Source organism: Adiantum capillus-veneris, chromosome 26 (assembly GCF_014529385.1).
Source record: "Adiantum capillus-veneris isolate H3 chromosome 26, ASM1452938v2, whole genome shotgun sequence".
NCBI lineage: Eukaryota > Viridiplantae > Streptophyta > Polypodiopsida > Polypodiales > Pteridaceae > Adiantum > Adiantum capillus-veneris.
The window spans coordinates 2,747,475-2,767,626 of record NC_140956.1 but is presented as its reverse complement, the minus strand read 5'-3'; the positions used below and the strand labels follow the sequence as shown (position 1 = coordinate 2,767,626).

Sequence of the window (20,152 nt, the reverse complement as noted above, 5' to 3'; positions counted from 1 at the left end):
TTACAAATTATAAGAGAGGATAAAACACTCACAAAAATGTAAAAGCAAGAGACACAAGAAAACAAAGGAAATACTTTATTTTTTTAAAACAAAACTAGACCAAACAAATCATTATTCACTAAAAAATGCTTTAGAAAAGGCATAAGAAAAATAGGTTAAAAGAAGCTTACTTGACTAAATCTTGAAATAGGTAGTCAACTTTATCTTAACAAGGATAACTCATCTCGAAGACTAAATCGTACAAATCATATTTCACACAACTTCTAAAACAAATCTAATGTAAGCCTAAAGAAATGAATACTACTACGAACCTACCTAGAAGAAGAAAAGCATAACCCAAGCAGTACAAAGTTCAAAACTTGTCAATATGCGACCTCAATTTTGATGCTTGCTCAAACAAGAAGAATAAGATTATCACTTTTATCATGCATAGCCTGGACAACAACTATGACATCCCTACTAAACCCATAAGTGCCCTAGAGTAAGTGCAGATTTGTATAGAGTTCACTTATGATTTGAATGTACTCTATAAAACCAACAACCGAGTTCGAAAGCGATGGACTTACTTAGTCATAGTATTTGTCACATAAAAGCAAAAGCACTAAACAACAAATAAGTGTGTTACTAAGTCAAACAATAAGTGGTCTTTTAAGCTCCCCACTTATATTGAATTTACTGTTGATTATCTTGAACATTCTAAAGGAAGAAATATTAAGTAACACCTTATTACGATGCAAAAACAAACGTTTTTCGAAATTTGTTAGCATTTTTGTGGAACTTCCAAACGGTCTACAAAAATGGTACTTAAAGATGGAACTTGAAACAAAAAGACTTGACAACAATCTTGATGTTTCAAGATTAACCTCTTGCATCAAAAGATCACAACCGCTGTAAGTTGAGAAGTTCACTTCATCTAACAAACATTCTAAACAAAACTTGTTGCACGTAATAACAAAGTTATTAAAGCACTTACCTAATAAGAGATTACAAAATCGTGATGAAATTTCTTAAAGGCATGACGATCAAAAGAAGGTAAGCTATTCCTTCCTGTAGAAATGTTTTTTAAGAGATGCTAATTTCAAGAAGCTTTACAGAGGACTATAAACTTTCAATGCAAAAAAATTACCTTGAACTCCTAAAGAGTCCTCAAACTTTATTATGAAACTAGAAATTCCTCTCCATGGCTTTGAGAAGGCAAGAGTCGAGGAAGGGAGCCTATATTTAGGACCTCCAAAGAAGACGTCTTCCAAGGAATCGGAAGGAAGAATAGAACAATCCGCTATAACTATGTAACCCAAAGTTCCATTCACATAAGAAGGAAAAGCGGCTATAATACAAGGACAATCAATACCAGAGATTGATAGCCTCTCTTGCGCTTTGAGCTTACGTCCGATGCCACTGTAGTTAAAAGCTTTTCGTCTCAAGTTCCATATATTTGAAAGCTATGGCAGTATGGTTCCATACCTTTCTCACACAAGGAGGGAGAACACTGCATTTCTTCACCTGACGATTTTCCCAACTTCCACAATAAACAGTTTCCTATAGCACTCACAAATGCTTCAGATCTAATAAAAAACACCCTGAACTATAACAACCTGAGATGCCTCAAGTGGTTTTCAGGAGCCAAAAAAGGGTCACAAGTGACCCTGTCCATTTGTATATAGAAATGTGAGATGTGATTACAAAAGTAATGACACTTTTAAAAATAGACTCTCTCCTTTGCCCATACTTTGCAGACTGTCATTATGGCCTTTCTACACGTTATCCAACCAACAAGAGGAAGATCCAGAGGGTCAATAGAATAACTGTAAGGTGCAGTTCTATGAATATAGCGAACGAGGTTTCCATTAAAGCTTGTATACGCATGACAGCCAATCCTGTTGTGAAGTGCTACCAATTGAGAGTTACATCCTTACAAAATACAGGAGTTATCTCTGATCAGGAAGTGTTTGAATCTGTGACAGAGAGGAGAAGTTTCTCTTGTTTAGACCCAGATGATTGCAAGGTAACCTCAGGAATCACCTACATACGAAAACGGCCTCCATGTCACTTGGAAAACATAATGGCTTATAACTTGCTAAAACCATCAAGTACTAAATAGTCAAAGCATAAAGCATCCTTGCAACTCCTCAACCCTTCTAACAACCTAGTTGCCAAAATGGCTGTACCTTTGCTCCCAAGTCTTCAAAGCCTTGTGGATTGTTTTGGAATTAAGAGCTGCATCGACCTGTGTAGGGACAAACCAACCTAGTCTCTTAGTGCATAATTCTCAATTGATAATCACTGGAAGGCACTCAATAAATTACTGCAATTGATTGAGTGTCTTGCATGATTCTCAATTGATAATACCTGCAAGGCAATGTGGAGCTATAACTAGTTCATTATCAATAAATTAGTACATACAAGACACTCATGGACTTGTCTGAAAGAGTCGCAGAATTGTGCTGCATCCTTAGGACTTAACTGCAAACAATACCCATCATTCAGCTGCAAAAATATGATAAGCAGGTTAAAGGAAAGCTAAAAGCTATACCTTCTTTTGAACCGCTTCTCGAAGACGAGGCCAAAACACATCTGAACAGTGAAGAAAAGATAAATTGAAATCATTTAAACAGTAGAATCTGTTTTACCTGCATAGAAAGACTCCACTGAAAAAGGACATTGTAAATAAAAACTCTTTCCTCTGATCATCTTGTCAACTTTGATCCCCAGCCCCCCCCCCCCCTTTCTCTCATCCCCTCTTATCACCTTATAAAGTTCCTCATGCTTGATAACAAATATTTCTTAGCACCTTAAAAGATAGTCCCATTGTAGTCATCCCCAAGAAAGTATAGCCATCAGCTTCATCGTGTATAATATCGATCCCCCACTAATGTCATCAGTAGGTGTGAAACTAGTTACCTTAACGAGCTCATAGAAGAAAAATCGTGTTGCTTGTGTGCAAACTTGATCAACAACACAGAATACATACACCAAGTAAAAACTTTGAAATTCCATAGCCAGTTCGGGTTCAACATACATAAATAATAGAATACATACCCAGCTGTCTTATCGCTGACACAAGTAAAAACTCTGAAATTACAGAGCGGTTGAGCTTGTAATTTAGCAAAACAGCAAAGCCCATACACTTATTGACGTCCTCATAACCCATGCTGGGCAGAGTGGGCATTAGAGAGCAACCGAAGGCAGCAAACTATGGCTCAAAGAGCGGAATAACCCGTTTCCAGCAGAAGGGGTGTAGAATGATATCTACATCGTAAGTTGGAAAACAATTGCAATTTGAACTTTGTACAACTGAAACAATCAAGTGATACGACTTCAGAGTTTATGAAGAGAGTGCACCTGTACAGAGAGTGGTCAGTGATCATGATCCTGAACCGTCAAAACTAGCATCCCTGTAGATGTTTTTTCTGTTACACAGCAGTAGGATACAATAGTAAACACCGTGAGAAGTGGCACCCCTTCCCTTTCTTTATGGGCATAAGTTGTCTTCCTGTACTTACGAGCCCATATCCCATATGGTATTCCGCATATGATATGCTCAGGACATCATCAGCCATATTTACTGTGATTTGTCCATATACTGAACTGAAAAACTGACTATGCTTAACCTGGTCAATTGCCAGAGGCATGTGCAAGCTTTTCAAACAGTGCCTTTATAGTTTTTGAGTTGCAAATAATGCATGGGTGTCACAAATAGCATGTTTTTCTTGCTCCCATATGGTATCCACCCAAAGGAATTTTTCCAGGATCTGGGCCGTACATTTTCATACTTCCATACCTTATGGTCAATTGCCGAGGGGCCAAAGGGACACCTAGGCATTAAAATAAAGCGTGGAACATTTTCACGTGGCTGCTGTATGGACGGCCGCGATTTGCGCTGACTGCTATACGGACTGCCACAAAACGTACTAACTGCTGACGTGGCAGGTCCGTATGGAAACTGTACGGCTGCTGTATGGACGGCCGCTTTTGGCGCTGCTGGCTATTACTGGCAGCTTTTCGATCAGGATGCTTTTGAGTTTACATGCTTTTCGGGCTCTGCTTTTGGCATCCCTTGTAAGAATAAATTAACCCAAGGGGGGTCTCACTTCTCAGAGCATCTGGACGCAGAGTTTGAGAGCGAGCACCCGTGGGAGTTGTACTTCGCTCAAAGATTAATATAAAAAGAAATACCGAAAGGGGCGCCAATCTTTGGGGCCAATCTCTCTTGGCACAGAACAACACCGGGCCGTGTCGACTCTTGAATTGTGAAGTGTTTTGAAGTGAATCTCTTTTGTGTCGCAACAGAATCTAGACTTGGGGTGTCCAAGTTTCTTACAGTGGTATCAGAGCACGGCCAATTTGTCTTCTACCGAGAAATCCGATCCTTCTTCTCAAGGCACCTATGGATTCCAAAAAGAATCAGTCGACCTCTTCTGCCATCGCTGAGGCGGGAGGAGGCAATACGGAAAATTCAAGCGACTTAGCAGAGACCGAGTACGGGCCCATGGACACTGGAGATAACGTCGACAGCAGGTTGACGAGTGCACAAAGCAAATGCTTCAGTTTGCTAAGGATCCCCGGTACGCAAAATTTTTGACCCAGCAATCGATGGCTGAAGTGCATACCCAGTGGCAGAAAGCCACTGAGCCACCAATCAAACCGGCAATCAAGAAGCCTCCTACTCCGAGGATGTTCACTGAAGAAGAACTCCATGATGTGGTCTAGACCCAAATCAGTCAGCTTCTGGACACGAAGAAGGGGACTGACTACCTCGGTCACTTGGGCCGTCAATCTTCTTTTGCATCTACACGAAAACAGAAGAAGCGTGTGGGTTTTGAGGGACTACCCAATTCTTCTTCCGACAGTTCTTCTAGCTCTTTCTCCTCCGACTCGAGCGAGGACAACAGAAAGGGCAAGGAGCGAAGCAAGAAGCAAAGCTTTGGAAAGAACAAGAAAAAAGCAAAGAAGATCAGATTCTGACCAGTTTCTGATAGTTCTCCGGAGGAGGAGTCCTCTGACAGTTCAGACTCCGATGACCACATGTTTTATGCAAAGAAGAAGCACTTTTACAAAGCCAACTAGTATGATTTCCTCGAAGATAAGAGCAATAAGACAAAGGAGTTTAAAGAGGGTGGACAATCAATAAAATTTGAATCCTTTTCTGAATTTCAAGATGCTCCGAGGGCTTTGGATTTCATTCAACAATTTGACATACCCTTCTCCGGGGACCGGAGGGTATTACTCAGAGCACTCCAAGATCAAGAGGGTGGCATCGTTTTTAAAGGGAAATGATCAAACATGGTGGTCCACTCTTCTTCTGAGGAAAGAAGCTCCGACCAAGTGGTTGAAGTTCAAACGGCTCTTTATTTCTTCTTGGTTGATCCAAGAATACAAACGAGATGTGAGAACCGCTTGGAACCATCTTTGGATGACCAAGGGTGACTTTGGACGCATATTGCGAGAGGTTTTGGGATTCTTTTCTACCCACCTCCTAGTTTAAGAAGGTCACTTTTAAAGAACAGATTGAGCGGTTTTGCTGCGGACTCCCTATAGAGATCCGAGATTACTACCTTGAACAAAAGTCTGAGTCTATACAACAACTAATGGGACATGCAAAACGAGGATTCTCGATACATTCGGGGAATTTGACCTAACCCACTGATGAAGTTTTGACTCAGAAGACCAAATAGACCTTGACCAATGAAAACAGAAAGAAAAAGAATCCCCAGAAAAAGAAAGACGCACGACCCCGACTGACTGCAGAAGAGAGAGCTGACTATCTCAAAGAGGGGAAGTGTTTTGGTTGCCGGGAACAAGGGCACATCTCCGCAAAGTGCCCCAAAAAGGCACAACGAGGACAAACTGAAGACAAGCTAGAGAGTTCTAGAGCAACGGAAGAGTGTGGCAGAAAAGACAAGATGAAAGCAGGATTGATACCGGGTTGCATGGGAACCGACCCAAGCCAAATGGATGAAAGTACGGAACTTTGCCACGCATGGGGCAAAATGAAAGATCAGGAAGCCCTTATCTTTTTTAATGGAGAAGCCAAGGCCAACTTCATTTCACCTAACTTAGCGGTGCGGCTCAAGATTACACAAGACATGATGGGGCCACCGGCGGAGGTAGTTCTAGCGGCGCCCGGACGGGATGTAGCCATTACGCCTATCATTGGCAAACTTCGGTTGCATTGTCAGGGGTATTTAGGGCACGAGGACTTTTACATCATGCCTTTGGAAGGGTGTGAGGTCCTCCTAGGAATCCCTTGGTACCATAAGAACAACGCCATGGTCGACTATCGGGCCAAGAAAGCGACTTTGACAAATGAGAAGGGCACGAAAATTGTACTTGATGTAAAATTGAAGGGCGAGTCCGTCCCTATTGTATCGGCTTTGGCATTTTATATTAATGAAATCCAGTCTCTTTGTTTACTCGATCTATGGCACACAAGGAAAGAAAGATGAAAGGTAAAGTCATTCGGCAGTTCTTAGTTAAATTCACCGGCATTAGATGCGAAGTGGACTAGCAGATACTCCTCAGTTTTGGAACTTTATCTTGAAGCATTCGGTTTAGCTACGTCAACTCCGATAGATCCCACAAATATCAGCAAGGTTGAATCTTGTGCAGAGGGATTGCACAAGAGGGGAGTCACTCCGCTCCTTTGTCACAAATTACCTGGATTGAATAGATTCATTGATGTCCCCTTTGGGTTTCAAGGATATTGCTCGGCTGACAGTATTCTATTGTATGACTTTATGAAATGGAATTCCCGAAATTGAATATGAACGATTTGTACTCTCTCATCTGACTTGTTTGAGTTAGGAACTGAAAGACGAAATGACTGCAGCATTTCGATCTTATAAATCTCCATAGACATGATCGCAATAAGGATTAGTTAATCCGGTATCAATGTGGTCCGGGATGGATCTAGATGCAGTTACTAAATACGTTGCTAGCAGTCATGGTCTGAGATTTGGAATTTTTTTTTTGTAATTGATTTGTCATGTGATGTCATGTGCAGTGATGTGACTGTCGTCTTTGTAGAAGTGCTAGATGTGTCGTGTCTAGTGCGTCGGTACTCAATGTCTACTGAAACGACTAATGGCCTCTGTCTGTTTTGCAGGTTAATCGAAGGCGATTACAATTCTTTTAAGAGGGGGGTATGTCACAAATTGATGACGTGGCATGATTACTCAATAAGTTGTTTCCAACTTATGGACAATTGTCGAGGGGCCAAATAAAGCGTGGAACCTGCTGACGTGGCTGCTGTACGGATGGATGTAATTAGTGCTGACTGCTGTACAGACTGCCGCAAAACGCGCTGACTACTGATGTGACAGTTCCGTATGGAAACTATATGAACTCCGCTTTTGGCGCTACTCGCTATTACTTGCAGCTTTTGAATCAGGATGCTTTTGAGTTTACATGCTTTTGGGGCTCTACTTTTGGCATCCCTTGTAAGAATAAATTAACCCAAGGGGGTCTCACTTCTCAAGAGCATCTGGACGTAGAGTTTGAGAGCGAGCACCCACGGGAGTTGTACTTCGCTCGAAGATTAATATAAAAGAAATTCCAAAAGAAGCGTCAGTCTGTGGGGCCAATCTCTCTGGCACGGAACTACACCGGGCCGTGTCAACTCTTGAATTATGAAGTGTTTTGAAGTGAATCTCTTTTGTGTCGCGACACAATCTAGACTTGGAGTGTCCAAGTTTGTTACACATGTCATGCAATTATTCATTCACAATTGGCATACATGTAGACCACAGCATTTCCAAAAACAATTTCGCTTTCAATAACCCCCAACCACTCATTGCATCCTTTGGAGAGAAGCCATTGTGTTGCATTCACGAAAAACATCCAGAGTTTCCCCGTCTTGTCCCTTGGAAGTATATTCTACAATCAGAGTTGCCTTCTCATCAAACATTTTCTTGTTAGTGAACCGTGTAACAAACTGCTGACGTGTCAAAGCCTAAAGAATGGAGCCAACTTACAGATGACGTGGCTGCCTGAGAGCAAAAACCCTAACCCTAATTTCTGCCAAAAACCCTAACTGCTGAAACCCTAACCCTAAAACCTGCAAACCCTAATTCTAGAAACCCTAAGAAGAATAAAGTCCTACGAACTTATGGGGACCCCGTCCGATGGGGCCTTAAGTGACATAAAGGCATTAAAAATAAAGCAGAACACGCTCAAAAGACTTTGCACATCAAAATATGATGATGTGGCACGTGTACGGACGTTCCGGAATTCGCGGCGGATTTTCAGGGAAATCCCGAAATTTTAGGAAAGTGATTTTTTGGGGTCAGCTTTTCATGTTTGATGCTTTTAGGCTTTGGACCTTTAAATATGAGCCTTGGGGACCCTCTCTGGCACTTTTTAGCGCGCAGATTGCAGAGCGGGTGCTCCCCGGTTGTTGTACTTTGCAAATCAGCAGTAATATAAAGAAATATCGAAAGGGGCGCCAAGGTTTGGGGCCAATACTCTCTGGGATGGAATTCCGCCACTCCGTGTCGCGTGTCGTCTCTCTCTCTTTCAGTTTGTTATTGAAGTGCTAAAAGTTTGTTCAGTCTATTCTTTTCTATTGGCATGTGGTGCCCGTCTTGTGACAGTGGTATCAGAGCCCCAGGCGTGTGCTTTTTTGAAGCATACCGGTCCTACAAAAGAGCAGACAGAGCTATTGGAATTTTATTTGAGGTATCTTTGCTCTCTAGTCCGGACTTATTAGCCACTCCCACCCTTACTTCATCGCGCATCGGGCGCGCTCCCGTCTTCACCACTCAAGTCTTACAAGGCATAAGCCATTAAGATCACTTGCAAAGAAGGATCCGATATTTGTTTCGAGTCACTTTTTTTTCCAAAAGCAGTGCCATGCAGATGTTGACGTCTATAGCTACCAAGCCGCACACTCCAAGTACTTGGCAAGCTTTCAAGAAATTTTTTTTTTGTCCGAAGTTATATGGTTTCTGACATCTTCCTTCGCAGTGCAACTTCTGGCAAAGTGGGGTATCTTGAAATGCTTGCCATGGAAACCCTAGCAGATTATATCTCGACATCTCTCAGTAGATGTCTCTTCACGAGCAAATGACCTTGGAGGTTTAGTGTGATTGCTATCTCTTGGGACTACCATCGCCGCCAAAGAAACACTGTCTGTCCAAGAGCTGATGGACCATGCTGTGCTCGGCTACGACCTCATGGAAGGAACCTAACCCTAAAACTTTTGGTGCAGGTTTCAAGATGGAATCTGAAAACGCTAATGGCTGAAATCTGCAAATCTTTTTATCTGCTGAATTCTGACACTATGTTGATGAGGACGGCGATGACGGCGATGCGAAGACGATGCGCTGAAAACGAGATGCCGAAATCTGCGTTTTCCGGGCTGAATCTACAAACGCTGGCCGATCTGACCATGCGGCGCGGATCTGCTGCGGGAAGGTGAAATCTGCGAGGTTTGGGGGGTTCTACTGCGGAGTCTGACTGCTGAAAACTGAAAACGCTAATACCTATGTTGGTTCTGTCGCGGAGAATCTGCAAAACGCTATGTTGCTCTGCCGATCCAAAAACGCTAGGGCTGAATCTGTGTCTGATGTAAAAACGCTAGTGATCTACTGAGGAAATCTGCTAACGCCAGGCTTGATCTGCAAATGCAAAACATTGGGGCTGATCTGCAATGCTGAAAACGTTGGGCTTGTTCGTAGCTGAAAACGCTAGGTTGTCATGCTGGGGCGGGGGGGGGGGGTTTTCCTGCTAAGAAGGTGCTCTGTCCTGCTGCCTCTTCTGCCAAAATGTGCTAGCACTAGCTATTCTTATATGCTGGGCTTGGGTAAATTGCCCTACGCAGTTTCCCAACAAAAGTCACTTAATAATAAAAAGTGAAAAATGGCTAAAATAGGGAAATTAGGTATGGGCACTCTAAAAATGCTCCTGATAGGTTTTGACTTAATCTGATGATCATGCTGTGTGCAACCAGAGGATATGCATCTACTCTAAGTGCATGGACATGCACGCTCTGCGAACAGACTCACAAAAGTGTCAGAACACTTCCTAAGCTAGGCTGACCAAACTGAACCCTTGTCATAAGTAGCTTGTCCACGTACACATAGGGTTAGATGTGCACGTGACATCCCCTCCTTTTCAAAGTGAGGTACTAGTACCAGACTGTATGGCGTCGAGGGAGATCGCCAAGAGCGTGTGGAATCTTGGGACGGCCCACTCTAATGCGTGGGTCGTGCGATACTTTAACTTCATAAAGGTCTGCAACGCTTGCTTATTTGGGCCGCGCCGAAAGAGACACAAAGTCATCTGTGGCTCCTTCAATGCTTCAACTTTGTCTATAGTCATTCGTCTACCTTCTTCTAGAATCTCCGAGGATGAAAATTCTTGAAACCACTTCCAACACAAAAACATGAACACACCCATTCTATGTAAAGTGACTGGAAAAATTCTAGTCTTCCTAAAAAACTGTGCATGCAATGTAGATGAACATATAGACGCAGTGCCAAACCGTTCATCTAACACACACAAACAATGGAATTGAATCTTGACTTTCTGATCTAAATCAATCAACTGTGGCAAATCACAATGAAAATGCCGATGCTTGATACTCAATCCTTCATGTGCTCTTTCGGATACTGTGTCATGTCAAGGAAGAGACATGGAATGTGAATTCCTTGAATGCAAACATTTCATCTTTTCATGAGTAATCCGCATACATCCGTGCTCATTCATGAGTGAATCGTGTTCAGCGTACAATATGGCATGCCTATGAAAAGGGATCACATAAAGACGGTGACTAAAATACAGGAAACCTTCACGAATGAAACACTTGAACAATGCGTACTGACTAATCATGCGCATACACAATACTTCCTATGGGGGTTCTTTGGATCTTGACTCGAGAGCTAAGATCGGTTCTTCGTGATTGAGCGAATCTGCAATGAGGTTAGCTTCACTAGAAAAAGCATCAATTAAACCATCATCCTTGTGAACAATTACATCTTTATCCTGCAAATCATCATGCTTGTGAATAATCACGTCTTGATCATGCAAATCATCATATTCATGTGTGTCCTGCTTCGGAAAAGAAGAGACTGAGAGAGTCTCCTTCTCCTGATTCTCTTCAATCTGCGCCTGCACATTAGAAAATAGTGGGACCAACTCTTGCATGTGTCGATCTGTGCTTCACGCTCAAACCGTCTTTCTTCGCGCTCGCGATCCAAGTCGGCTACTCTTTCTTTGTGCTCACGCTCTACGCTCTATGGCTGCCATTCTTTCTGCTTTTCTTTCCTCGCGCTCGCACTCCAAGGCGGTGTTGGGTTAAAGGCCCAAATGACCCCTTTAGTGTATATTTTTAAAGGTTACTAACCTTTGGCCAAGTTCACATTGAACTTGGCCACTAACTTAAAAATAGTCCTATACTTTTAATAAAGGGAATGAGAGAGACCAATACACACTCACTTATTCCCCTCAAGAAATCGTGCGCTCTCTCTCTCTCTCCTACTTCGTTCCCTAGCGCTTCACCTCTGCAGAAGATCACCTCTCTCCAAACCTCAAGCCTTGCACATCTCCTCGTGCTCTATCACTTGCACACACTGTTGCACGCTCATCAACTGGCATCAAAGTCAAATTAGGGTTTGCTCCCAAACCTGCAAACGCTGATTTTCAGCCAAGGAGGTTAACTTTCACGCGAGATCTTGCAATTTTATCGCCAACGGACTCGTCTCCGGACACCAGAGGGCTCTCGGCTAGTCAAATTGACCTAAAACAGACTGAAATTAGGTCAAAATCAGCAAATTACAAGTTACAGGAAAATACAGGTTTTGCAAATCATGTATTAAGGTGTAGGAACATCTTTACTAGGTCCTTGCTACCCGAAAACAAAGAAATTGCCGAAAAACAGGTCCTAAAACAGGTGTTTTCAGCAAATTTCAGATTTACGCAGGTTTTTGCAAGTGTATTTTTGATGCATCTACATTGAGGAAAGTGCAAATTGATGGAATCTATGCACATTTGACAAGTTTTGGCTATGTATGACCATTTGTGGCTCAATTTTCTACAATTTGTAGCAACAAATTGGGGCTTTTGCTCATACATGCTTCTAAAGACTGTGCATTAGCCTTATGTATGTTCTGTGAGGCTAAAAACAACTAAAATTGTTGTTTTTGAGCACAAATTCACTCAATGAAATTTCTTACGCATAAATTTCAGAAATTGTTTTTTGTGTCTAAATTGATCTATTTTGCCCCAAATTGCTCCTGTGACCATTTGGAGTTGTAGTGCATACTTCTGTGTGGTTATACTCCGGTTTTGGTGCATTTTGCCCAAAAATTCAGCGTATTAGCCCTCTTACTCGTGCAACTATGGCCTCATCTTAGAGGTCTAAGAAGCAACAGCTCCGATGCATGATCGCAAGACAAGCTTTCCTTAAAGGGTCAGCAAAAACGCTTGCTACTGCTGCTCGCCCCCCCCTTGCTGCGCCATCGCTAACCTCTCCCCCCCCCCCCCCCCCCCCAACCCGCTGCCCCTACACTACCCCCCCCGCCCCCATCAGCCCCTACGCGCTGCCCCACAGCCCGCCCGCTGCCCCCCCCCCCTGTTTTCGCGCTGCCCCAAAGGCTGCCCGCTGCCCCCCTCTCACGTTGCCGTCCCCACCCCATCCCCCCGCTCGCTGCCGCTTGTGCACCCGCACATTACCCGGCTGCCCACATCGCCCTCGCCGTCCCCCCATCCCCCCCCCTGTCCTCATCGCTCCCGAAGGTCTTCTGCACCTGGCTCGGCATCACTTTTTCTTCGGACAAGTGCTTGGCGTACTCGTTTGCAGATTTTCTTCACCGCCCGCTTCTTCGACTCAGCAGTAGACACAGATGGAGGCTCCAGCTCCACCACAGAGGGACTCGCCTGAAACCCCCTCGCCCGACCCCGCTGAGCCCACCATTCGACTTGCTCTTTCACCGACAGAGCAAGCGAGCCTTGCCGCAGAGGTAGAATGCTTGCAGGCGACTTCTGTCATCTGCAAGGTTCTCGACACCCGTCCTAGCAGAGGAGAGCTGCGAGACCTTCTCCAGGCCCGCCTTCTCGCAGAGGTGGGCAAGATCTTGGATGTCCAGATTCTCGGACGGGGGTACTACCAGATTGAGTTCAAGACCTCCGAGATGGCCTCCAAGGTCATAGCTATGAGTCCACTGGCCATCCGAGCATCACACGCCCACTTTCGACAGTGACAACATGGTTTTGACCCGACTTCGGATGTGCTAGTAGAGGAGGCAGACATCCCCATCTCAGTCTGCTTTCCGGGTTTACGGAGGGAGTACCTTCCACTTCTCTCCAAGATTGGCTCCGCCATCGGGACTGTCCTGGAGACACCTCGTACGGCATCATCAGTAGCTGCCAAGGCGGCTGGCATCCCTTCAGTTTGAGTTTTGGTCAGAGATACCCACACGCTCCCGAAGGTCATCCTTTTGCCTCGGGTGAGTGGGGGTTGGTTTAGACAGAGTGTGGAGTACTCGGGCCTCCCGAACCAGTGCTTCATTTGCAGACAAATGGGCCACCTGGCGAAGGCCTATCCACGGAGGAGACCACGACCCGCACCTCAGCCTCAGCCCCAGCCTGCCAAGGCTGGGCCGCAGCCACAGCCAGCGGGCTCCAGCGGAGGAGGGGTGGCAGCAGGCCCGTGGCCGTCGACGCCAGGGGCAACAGCGACAGCCTGGCACTCAGAGTGGCCCTCAGGTGCCTACTCAGCAGCAGTGGGTTCCCACGGGGAACCGCTTTGGTCCTCTTGAGCAGGAGGAGCCCCCTTGCCAGCCGCTCCGCCTTCCAATTTCCCCTCCTCCTCATCCCCTCCCCCGCCCTCTGCTCCCCACCTCGCCCCCCTGTCTCTGTCGCCCCACCCCGCTTCTCTTCTCCTCCGCCCCCCCGCCCCCCCCCCCCCCCCCCCCCCAAGCTCCTTCTCCCCCTCCTCCTGCTTCAGTACCACAGTCGACTCATGAGACTGGTCCCTCGCCGACGGCTAGGAGATCTCTTGGCAACGCCTTTGCCACGAGTCGCCTAGCGAGAGAGGGTCAGCCCTTCTTGCGACCCCATCTGCAGATTCAGACATCTTCCCTTGCAGCTATCCCTCGTGGTCTGACGAGCATTGACCTCCGACGCCGCTGGGATTTCTTCGATTACGGGTTCACTCGCTTTCTCGGCGATTCCGCAGCAGACCACGAGGCAGCCTGCTTCAGGGTCCACGCTTTGTTCCTCGCCGCTAGGGGGACAGAGGCCTTGGACTCAACAGTTGGTTTCTCCTTCCCCCTTTGTGGTAGGACTGAGACAGAGTGGTCTCTCGACTCAGTGGTGGGATGGTTGCATGCATAGGTTCTCGAGTTCTCTCACCACATGGGAGAACTTGGCGTTACAGATTTGCAGCAGACTTTGTGGCCACTGGCCAAGTTTGCTGTGACACCCCCAGACTCAGCAGGATGTAGACACATTGTGGTGTACTTTTTTGCTGATACGCAGTGTTTGCCTTGCTATGTATACATTCATGAGGACTCCTGGACAGAGGAGGTTGCTTTACACACGGCTCACTCTGCTTGGGCTTGGACCAGGCACTCACTACAGTCTCGCCTATCTAGAGGACGCTCGGATGCGGATTACTCCCCATCCAAGCCAACCTCGAAGATAGCCCGTCTTGTTGCTGCGGCAGCATCTGTTCTCTCTCGCTCCCCATGAGGATCGTCTCGTGGACCGTGCACGGACTAGGTGGGCCCCAGTTTCAGCGACAGGGGAGACCGATTGCGTCAGGAGCTTTAGCGTTGCCTTGAGGGAGGAGAGATTGATCTCCTTATGCTTCAGGAGCACCATTTGTCTGAGAGCCGCATTCGGCGATGTGGTCAGATTTTGCGTGGACGCTATGATACCTTTTGGTCAGCTGCTTTTGGACCTGGAGGCATCCAGGGTGGGGTATGTATGACTATTGCGGACTCATTGCAGCAGGCCATTGTGGGCAGAGGGATTATTGTACCAGGCAGGGCTCAGTGGATTACTATGCAGGTTCAGGGTGGCCTTGTGGGTTTCCTGAACATCTATGCGCCCAATGTGGCGAGTGCTCGTGCAGAGTTTTGGTCACAGATTGTTGAGTCTTTGCCACAGGTTGACCAGTGGTGTGTAGGAGGGGACTTCAACATGTTGGAGGACCCTTCTGACAGGATCGGAGGCAGCCATGCTACTGTGCATGGAGTCAAGTTAGCAGCTTGGGAGAGGTTGTGTATGACTTTGAGGGTCTCGGATACATGGCAGCATTCTGGCTTTGTGAGGCCTCCAGAGAGTCTTGCATTCTCTAGATCGGACCGCAGAGTGGGAGGAGTGAATCTATCGCGCATAGATCGTTTCTACACTAGTGACCACTTCAGTGGCTTGGGGGGATCAGTGGGTATCCTGGCAGGGACATCCTTCTCGGACCATGCACCAATGATCCTCACAGTGGCAGACAGGCAGAGGAGTGGGAGCACGATGCTTCGCATCCCAGAGCGGGTCTTGTTGGACTCAGCACTCAGAGAGAGGGTCGAGGCTCTCTGGACAGAGGGCATGGACAGCCAGGCTCCACCTGCAGACAGAGTGGCCTCAGGCCTAGCTCAGCTTAGCCACTTTTTTCTCCAGGAGTCTCTGGCTCGACGGGCTGCAGCGAGAGAGGAGGAGCAACGTCTCAGACGAGGCATTGCTTCACTACAGAGGATGCAAGAGCAGCATCCAGACAGTCCATGGTTGGAGGAGCAGTTACAGCAGGCTCGACAGGAGCTTGCTTGCACAGAGGAGAGGCGCCATGAGTTTGCCTTTCACCGACAGGCATCTCAGTGGACTCAGGTGGGTGACAGAGTGACAGGTGCTTTTTTTGAGACAGTGGGACCTCGGCACTCGCATGCCAAGGTCAATCAGTTGAGGAGACCCGATGAGTCAGTTGTTTGTGAGCCCGAGGATATGCGTGCAGTTGCTACTGACTTTTACCGTGAGTTACTGTCGGCTGAGCCCCAGTCAGAGAGACAGGATGCATGCAGGGAGCAGGTTTGGACACACATGCCTTGTCTTGTGACTGAGGAGATGGGCCAGAGGCTAGAGATACCTCTTCAGCTTGAGGAGTTGCACACGGCTCTTAGGGCCCTCCCTCGTGGTAGCTGTCCAGGTGAGGATGGGCTGACTCCCAGCTTCTTCTTGGAGTACTGGGACCTGCTTGGCCCATATCTTTGTAGTGCCTTTCAATACATTCTGCACACAGAAGTGATGCCGGATAGCATGAGTGAGGGCCTGATTTACCTCATTCCAAATGAGGGTGGCTCCTTGGATGAGATTCGACAGTGGTGCCCCATCACCATTCTCAACTCAGCCTACAAAATTCTTGCCAAGGCTCTGAGTTTGAGGATTCAGCCACTTTTGGAGAGCCTTATACATGGGACTCAGACAGGTTTTGTCAAGGAACGCAGTATCCTTGACAACATCTTCACTTTCTGGGAGGCTTCTGCCCTGGCACGACTCCGTGGGGAGGACCTTGTGATTCTTCTTCTCGATTTTGAGAAGGCATACGACAGAGTTGACTGGGACTTTTTAGAGGGCACGCTACGCAGGATGGGCTTCTCAGATGCTTGGATCAGAGGGGTGTCAGCTTGGTACAAACAGGCTCATAGTCAGGTGCTTTTGGCAGGAGGTAGAGGTGAGCGCTTCATGCTCACACGATCGGTCAGACAGGGTTGTCCTCTTGCCCCCTTTCTCTTTTTGTTCTATACGGAGGCGATGAGCAGATTTTTGGTGTCACAGCAGGTTGGTCTGAGAGGCTTAGCACTCCCTATACGGGGAGATGAGCTTCTGAACGCTGAGTTTGCCGACGACTCAGCCTTGTACTTAGAGGGCCAGGAGGCCAATTTACACAGATGTGAGCAGGCTCTGGAGACCTTCTGTTGTGCATCGGGCGCACTGATCAACTGGAGAAAGACAGTGGCTTTCTCGGTTGGCAGTGCTCCTGTGCCAGATTGGATGCCAGGAGAGGGTTTCAGGTGGATTCCTCCAGGGACTGCAGTTAGGTACTTGGGTTGTCAGGTTGGTTTGGACTTGTCCCCTGAGCAACAGATTGCCCCTCTTCTCCTGTCCATCAGGAGAAAGCTGTTACATTGGAGCTCAGCACGACTTTCGATGGCTGGTAGAGTAGTAGTTGCCAACCAGGTGTTGTTGGCGACTATGTGGTACATCACTTCTTGTTGGATCTTCTCAAGTTCTTGTATCAGCCAGGTAGAGAGGCTGATCAGGAACTTCCTTTGGTCAAGTCGCGACACTCAGATTGCCCGAGCCAAGGTGGCTTGGTCGGTCATCACACTTCCTTGTTCTCAGGGAGGGCTTGGGATCATTGATTCAGCACAGCAGAGCAGAGCCCTTCTTGGGAAGTTCGTCGTCAGAGGACTTCTTCCAGGCGAGGAGCCCTGGAAGGAGTTCTTGCTGCAGAGGCTTCGTGCCAGGGTGCCTCAGTCAGGAGGCCCTTGGCAACCTTCGACCAGATGGATCTTTACAAAGTTGCGCCGAGTTGGTTTGAGCAGGAGGCTGGAGGACCGATTCGCGGTGAGTTTGCTTCGATCTTGGGAGCTCTTACGGCGTGGCCTAGAGCAGAGACAGCCGACGTGCACGGAGGAGCGCCTACGGCAGCCCCTCGTCTGGAACCCCATGGTTAGCACTCAGAGAGGCCACTTGGTTGGGAGTCAGCCTCATGTTTTTTGGGGTCCCATGGCAGCAGGTCCAGCGCGCTCTCTAGGTGACTGGCTAGCGTTCACAGGTTTGTCAGAGGAGGTGCAGGCTGTCCAGCTGCAGGGCATGAGAGGGGTGCAGAGCATGTGTCAAGACATCTCAGAGTCAGTTCCAGCTGAGTGGCTCACGCCTCTCGAGCCAGTAGCACCCCGGTGGATGGGAGCCTTCACACGACTGGAGGTTCTCATTTCAGTCAGGGCTTGCTCAGAGACTGTCCCAACCCTGTTCTTCGAGCTTCAGGGTGGGGGACGATTACAGTGAGTTGCAGTAGAGGCCCCGCAGGTAGCAGAGTGCTGTTTCCAGAGGATCCGAGTTGTGGGCATCTGTGGGAGGACTTGCGTCATCGACCCTGACCCAGCAGCTCTTGAGACAGGACACTGGAGGCTATGGGCTTGGGAGTGCTGTCCACTGGCACGAGTACAGTGGGATCCTGGTGAGTGGCTATGGAGGGACCCCTTCTCTTCTGCAGACTACCCAGGAGTCCCCTTTTTTCAGTACACTGTTCGGCTTGGACGTCATATACTTGCAGCACAGAGAGAGGCCCACCCCGCTGCAGCACGTCATTGGCAGGAGGAGGGCCTCGGTCGAGTTCTTGGCAGCTTTTTGGCAGAGGTTGTGGGGCTCCAGACAGCCGAGGCGCGTCACTTTGTTCCAGTGGCTGGTTGCACACAGAGCCACAGCAGTAGGGAGCAGGCTTGTGCATAGTGGTCTCTCGGCCGCATGTGCAGCCTGTGACCAGTTGGTGGAGAGTCAACGTCACTGTCTTTGGGACTGTCCCTCGGCCCAGCAGGTGTGGCTACGAGTTCTTCGGCTGATGCCTGCCCTCTCCACGGCTCGACAGTACACTTGGGGGGCAGCGGCTTGGTCCACCCTCACGGGCCCGGCACTTCAGTTTGAGCTATCTTCCACCAGAAGGATGATAGTGATGCAGGGGGGGCGACCTACTCTCCAGCCTGCTACAGATCTTACTCCACAGGAGTGGTGCAGTGAGAGAGAGGAGTGTTGGGAGCTCATCAGCGGCCTAGCTCTTTGGTTCATCTGGCGGGCCCGCTGTTTTCGCATCTTTGAGGCTCGCCCTGTGCCACTAGCAGAGACTGTTCGTGACTTTTGGCTAGAGCTGATCCATACTCTCAGAGGACAGCTTGAGGGACTACAGGGCAGCTCTGACCGCGTGCGGGAGCGCCGCAAGGCTTTCCTTCGACTCTGGCGCCCTGGGCCTTTCTACACCATTGTCCAGGGGATGCCCAGATGGCACTACTGTCCACCTGTGTGGCTCTTCCCTCCTCCCATCTCTTGATTCAGCCTCATTGTATATATGTTGTTTTTTCATTGGGAGAGTCTTCCCATCATGCTTGTTGTAGCCCTCTCCTGCAGAGGTGGATGTAGCCCTATGGGCAGTTTTCATTAACTAATAGAAGGATCTTTTTCTCGGGGAAAAAAAAAACTATGGCCTCATCTTCTTCGGATGTGAAGAATCTCTTCGAGATTAGGAGGTTCGATGGAATAGATTTCGACCTTTAGAAAGACAGGATCCAGGGAATCCTATTTCTTAAGGATTGTGAAGGGGCACTTGAACAAGTAAAGCCACAGAATATGTCGGATGAAGCATGGGTTAGCCTGAACAAGAAGGCAGTTACATACATCAAAATGGCCATGACGGATGAGACAGTCATTGATTTGAAAGGTCTCACAAATGCTTTTGATGTGTGGGAGAAGTTAAAGGCGATGTATGAGAATACAACGCCTGTCAACCAAGTACATTTGATGCGAAAACTTGTTGGCATGCAGCTAGATAAGTCCAAGAGCGTTGCAGAGCACTTGTCGTTGTTTACAGGTACTTTGTCGCAGTTACAGGATTCAGGTTTGCCTCCTTTTGATGATAAGCTGAAAGTTATCTTCTTGCTTATGACCTTACCTGATTCATGGGAAACATTGGTGATTTCATTGTCGAATAACCCCAATTTGACCTTTGATGGTGTTAAGGGTTCTATCTTGAATGAGGAAAGCGGGTGGAGAGGGAGGCAGCTCTGCCAACATGGTTAGAGGCAGGACAGAGAAGAAGAATGTCTATGCACAAAGGAGAGTAAGGAAAGGGGAAATGCCAACAAAGGCAAGGGTGATGTGACTTGCTATCAGTGTGGCAGGAAAGGTCACAAGAAACCCGATTGCAGGTACTACAAAGCTGAGTTAGAACGGAAAAAGAATGGCGGAGACAAAAAGAAAGAGAAGAAGGAAGTCAAGACAAATGCACAAGACAGCTCAAAGGACAAAGAGAAGACCAATGCGGCTTCTAGTGTTGTGATTGAGGAGCTGTCAGATGTAGAGGACATCTTGTGTGCCACTTTGTCAGATGATGATGCTTATGACCTTGATGTCTCTCTTAATGTTCATTCACAGGACATGCAGATCA

At 47.3% G+C, this 20,152-nt stretch overlaps 1 protein-coding gene across 1 annotated transcript in view; it reads right to left on the bottom strand.

The window, feature by feature from the left end:
• Positions 1–1,613: 1,613 nt before the first annotated feature.
• LOC147422890 (octanoyltransferase) overlaps positions 1,614–20,152 on the bottom strand; it is a 34,374-nt gene continuing 15,835 nt past the window's right edge. Inside the window, exons 4-7 of the mRNA XM_086502277.1 lie at positions 2,534–2,574; positions 2,404–2,487; positions 2,169–2,227; positions 1,614–2,022 (exon numbers count right to left, since the gene is read on the bottom strand). Of these exons, the coding sequence (XP_086358403.1) occupies positions 2,019–2,022; positions 2,169–2,227; positions 2,404–2,487; positions 2,534–2,574 (188 nt within the window). The 3' untranslated portion in view covers positions 1,614–2,018. The remainder of the gene's footprint in view (positions 2,023–2,168; positions 2,228–2,403; positions 2,488–2,533; positions 2,575–20,152) is intronic.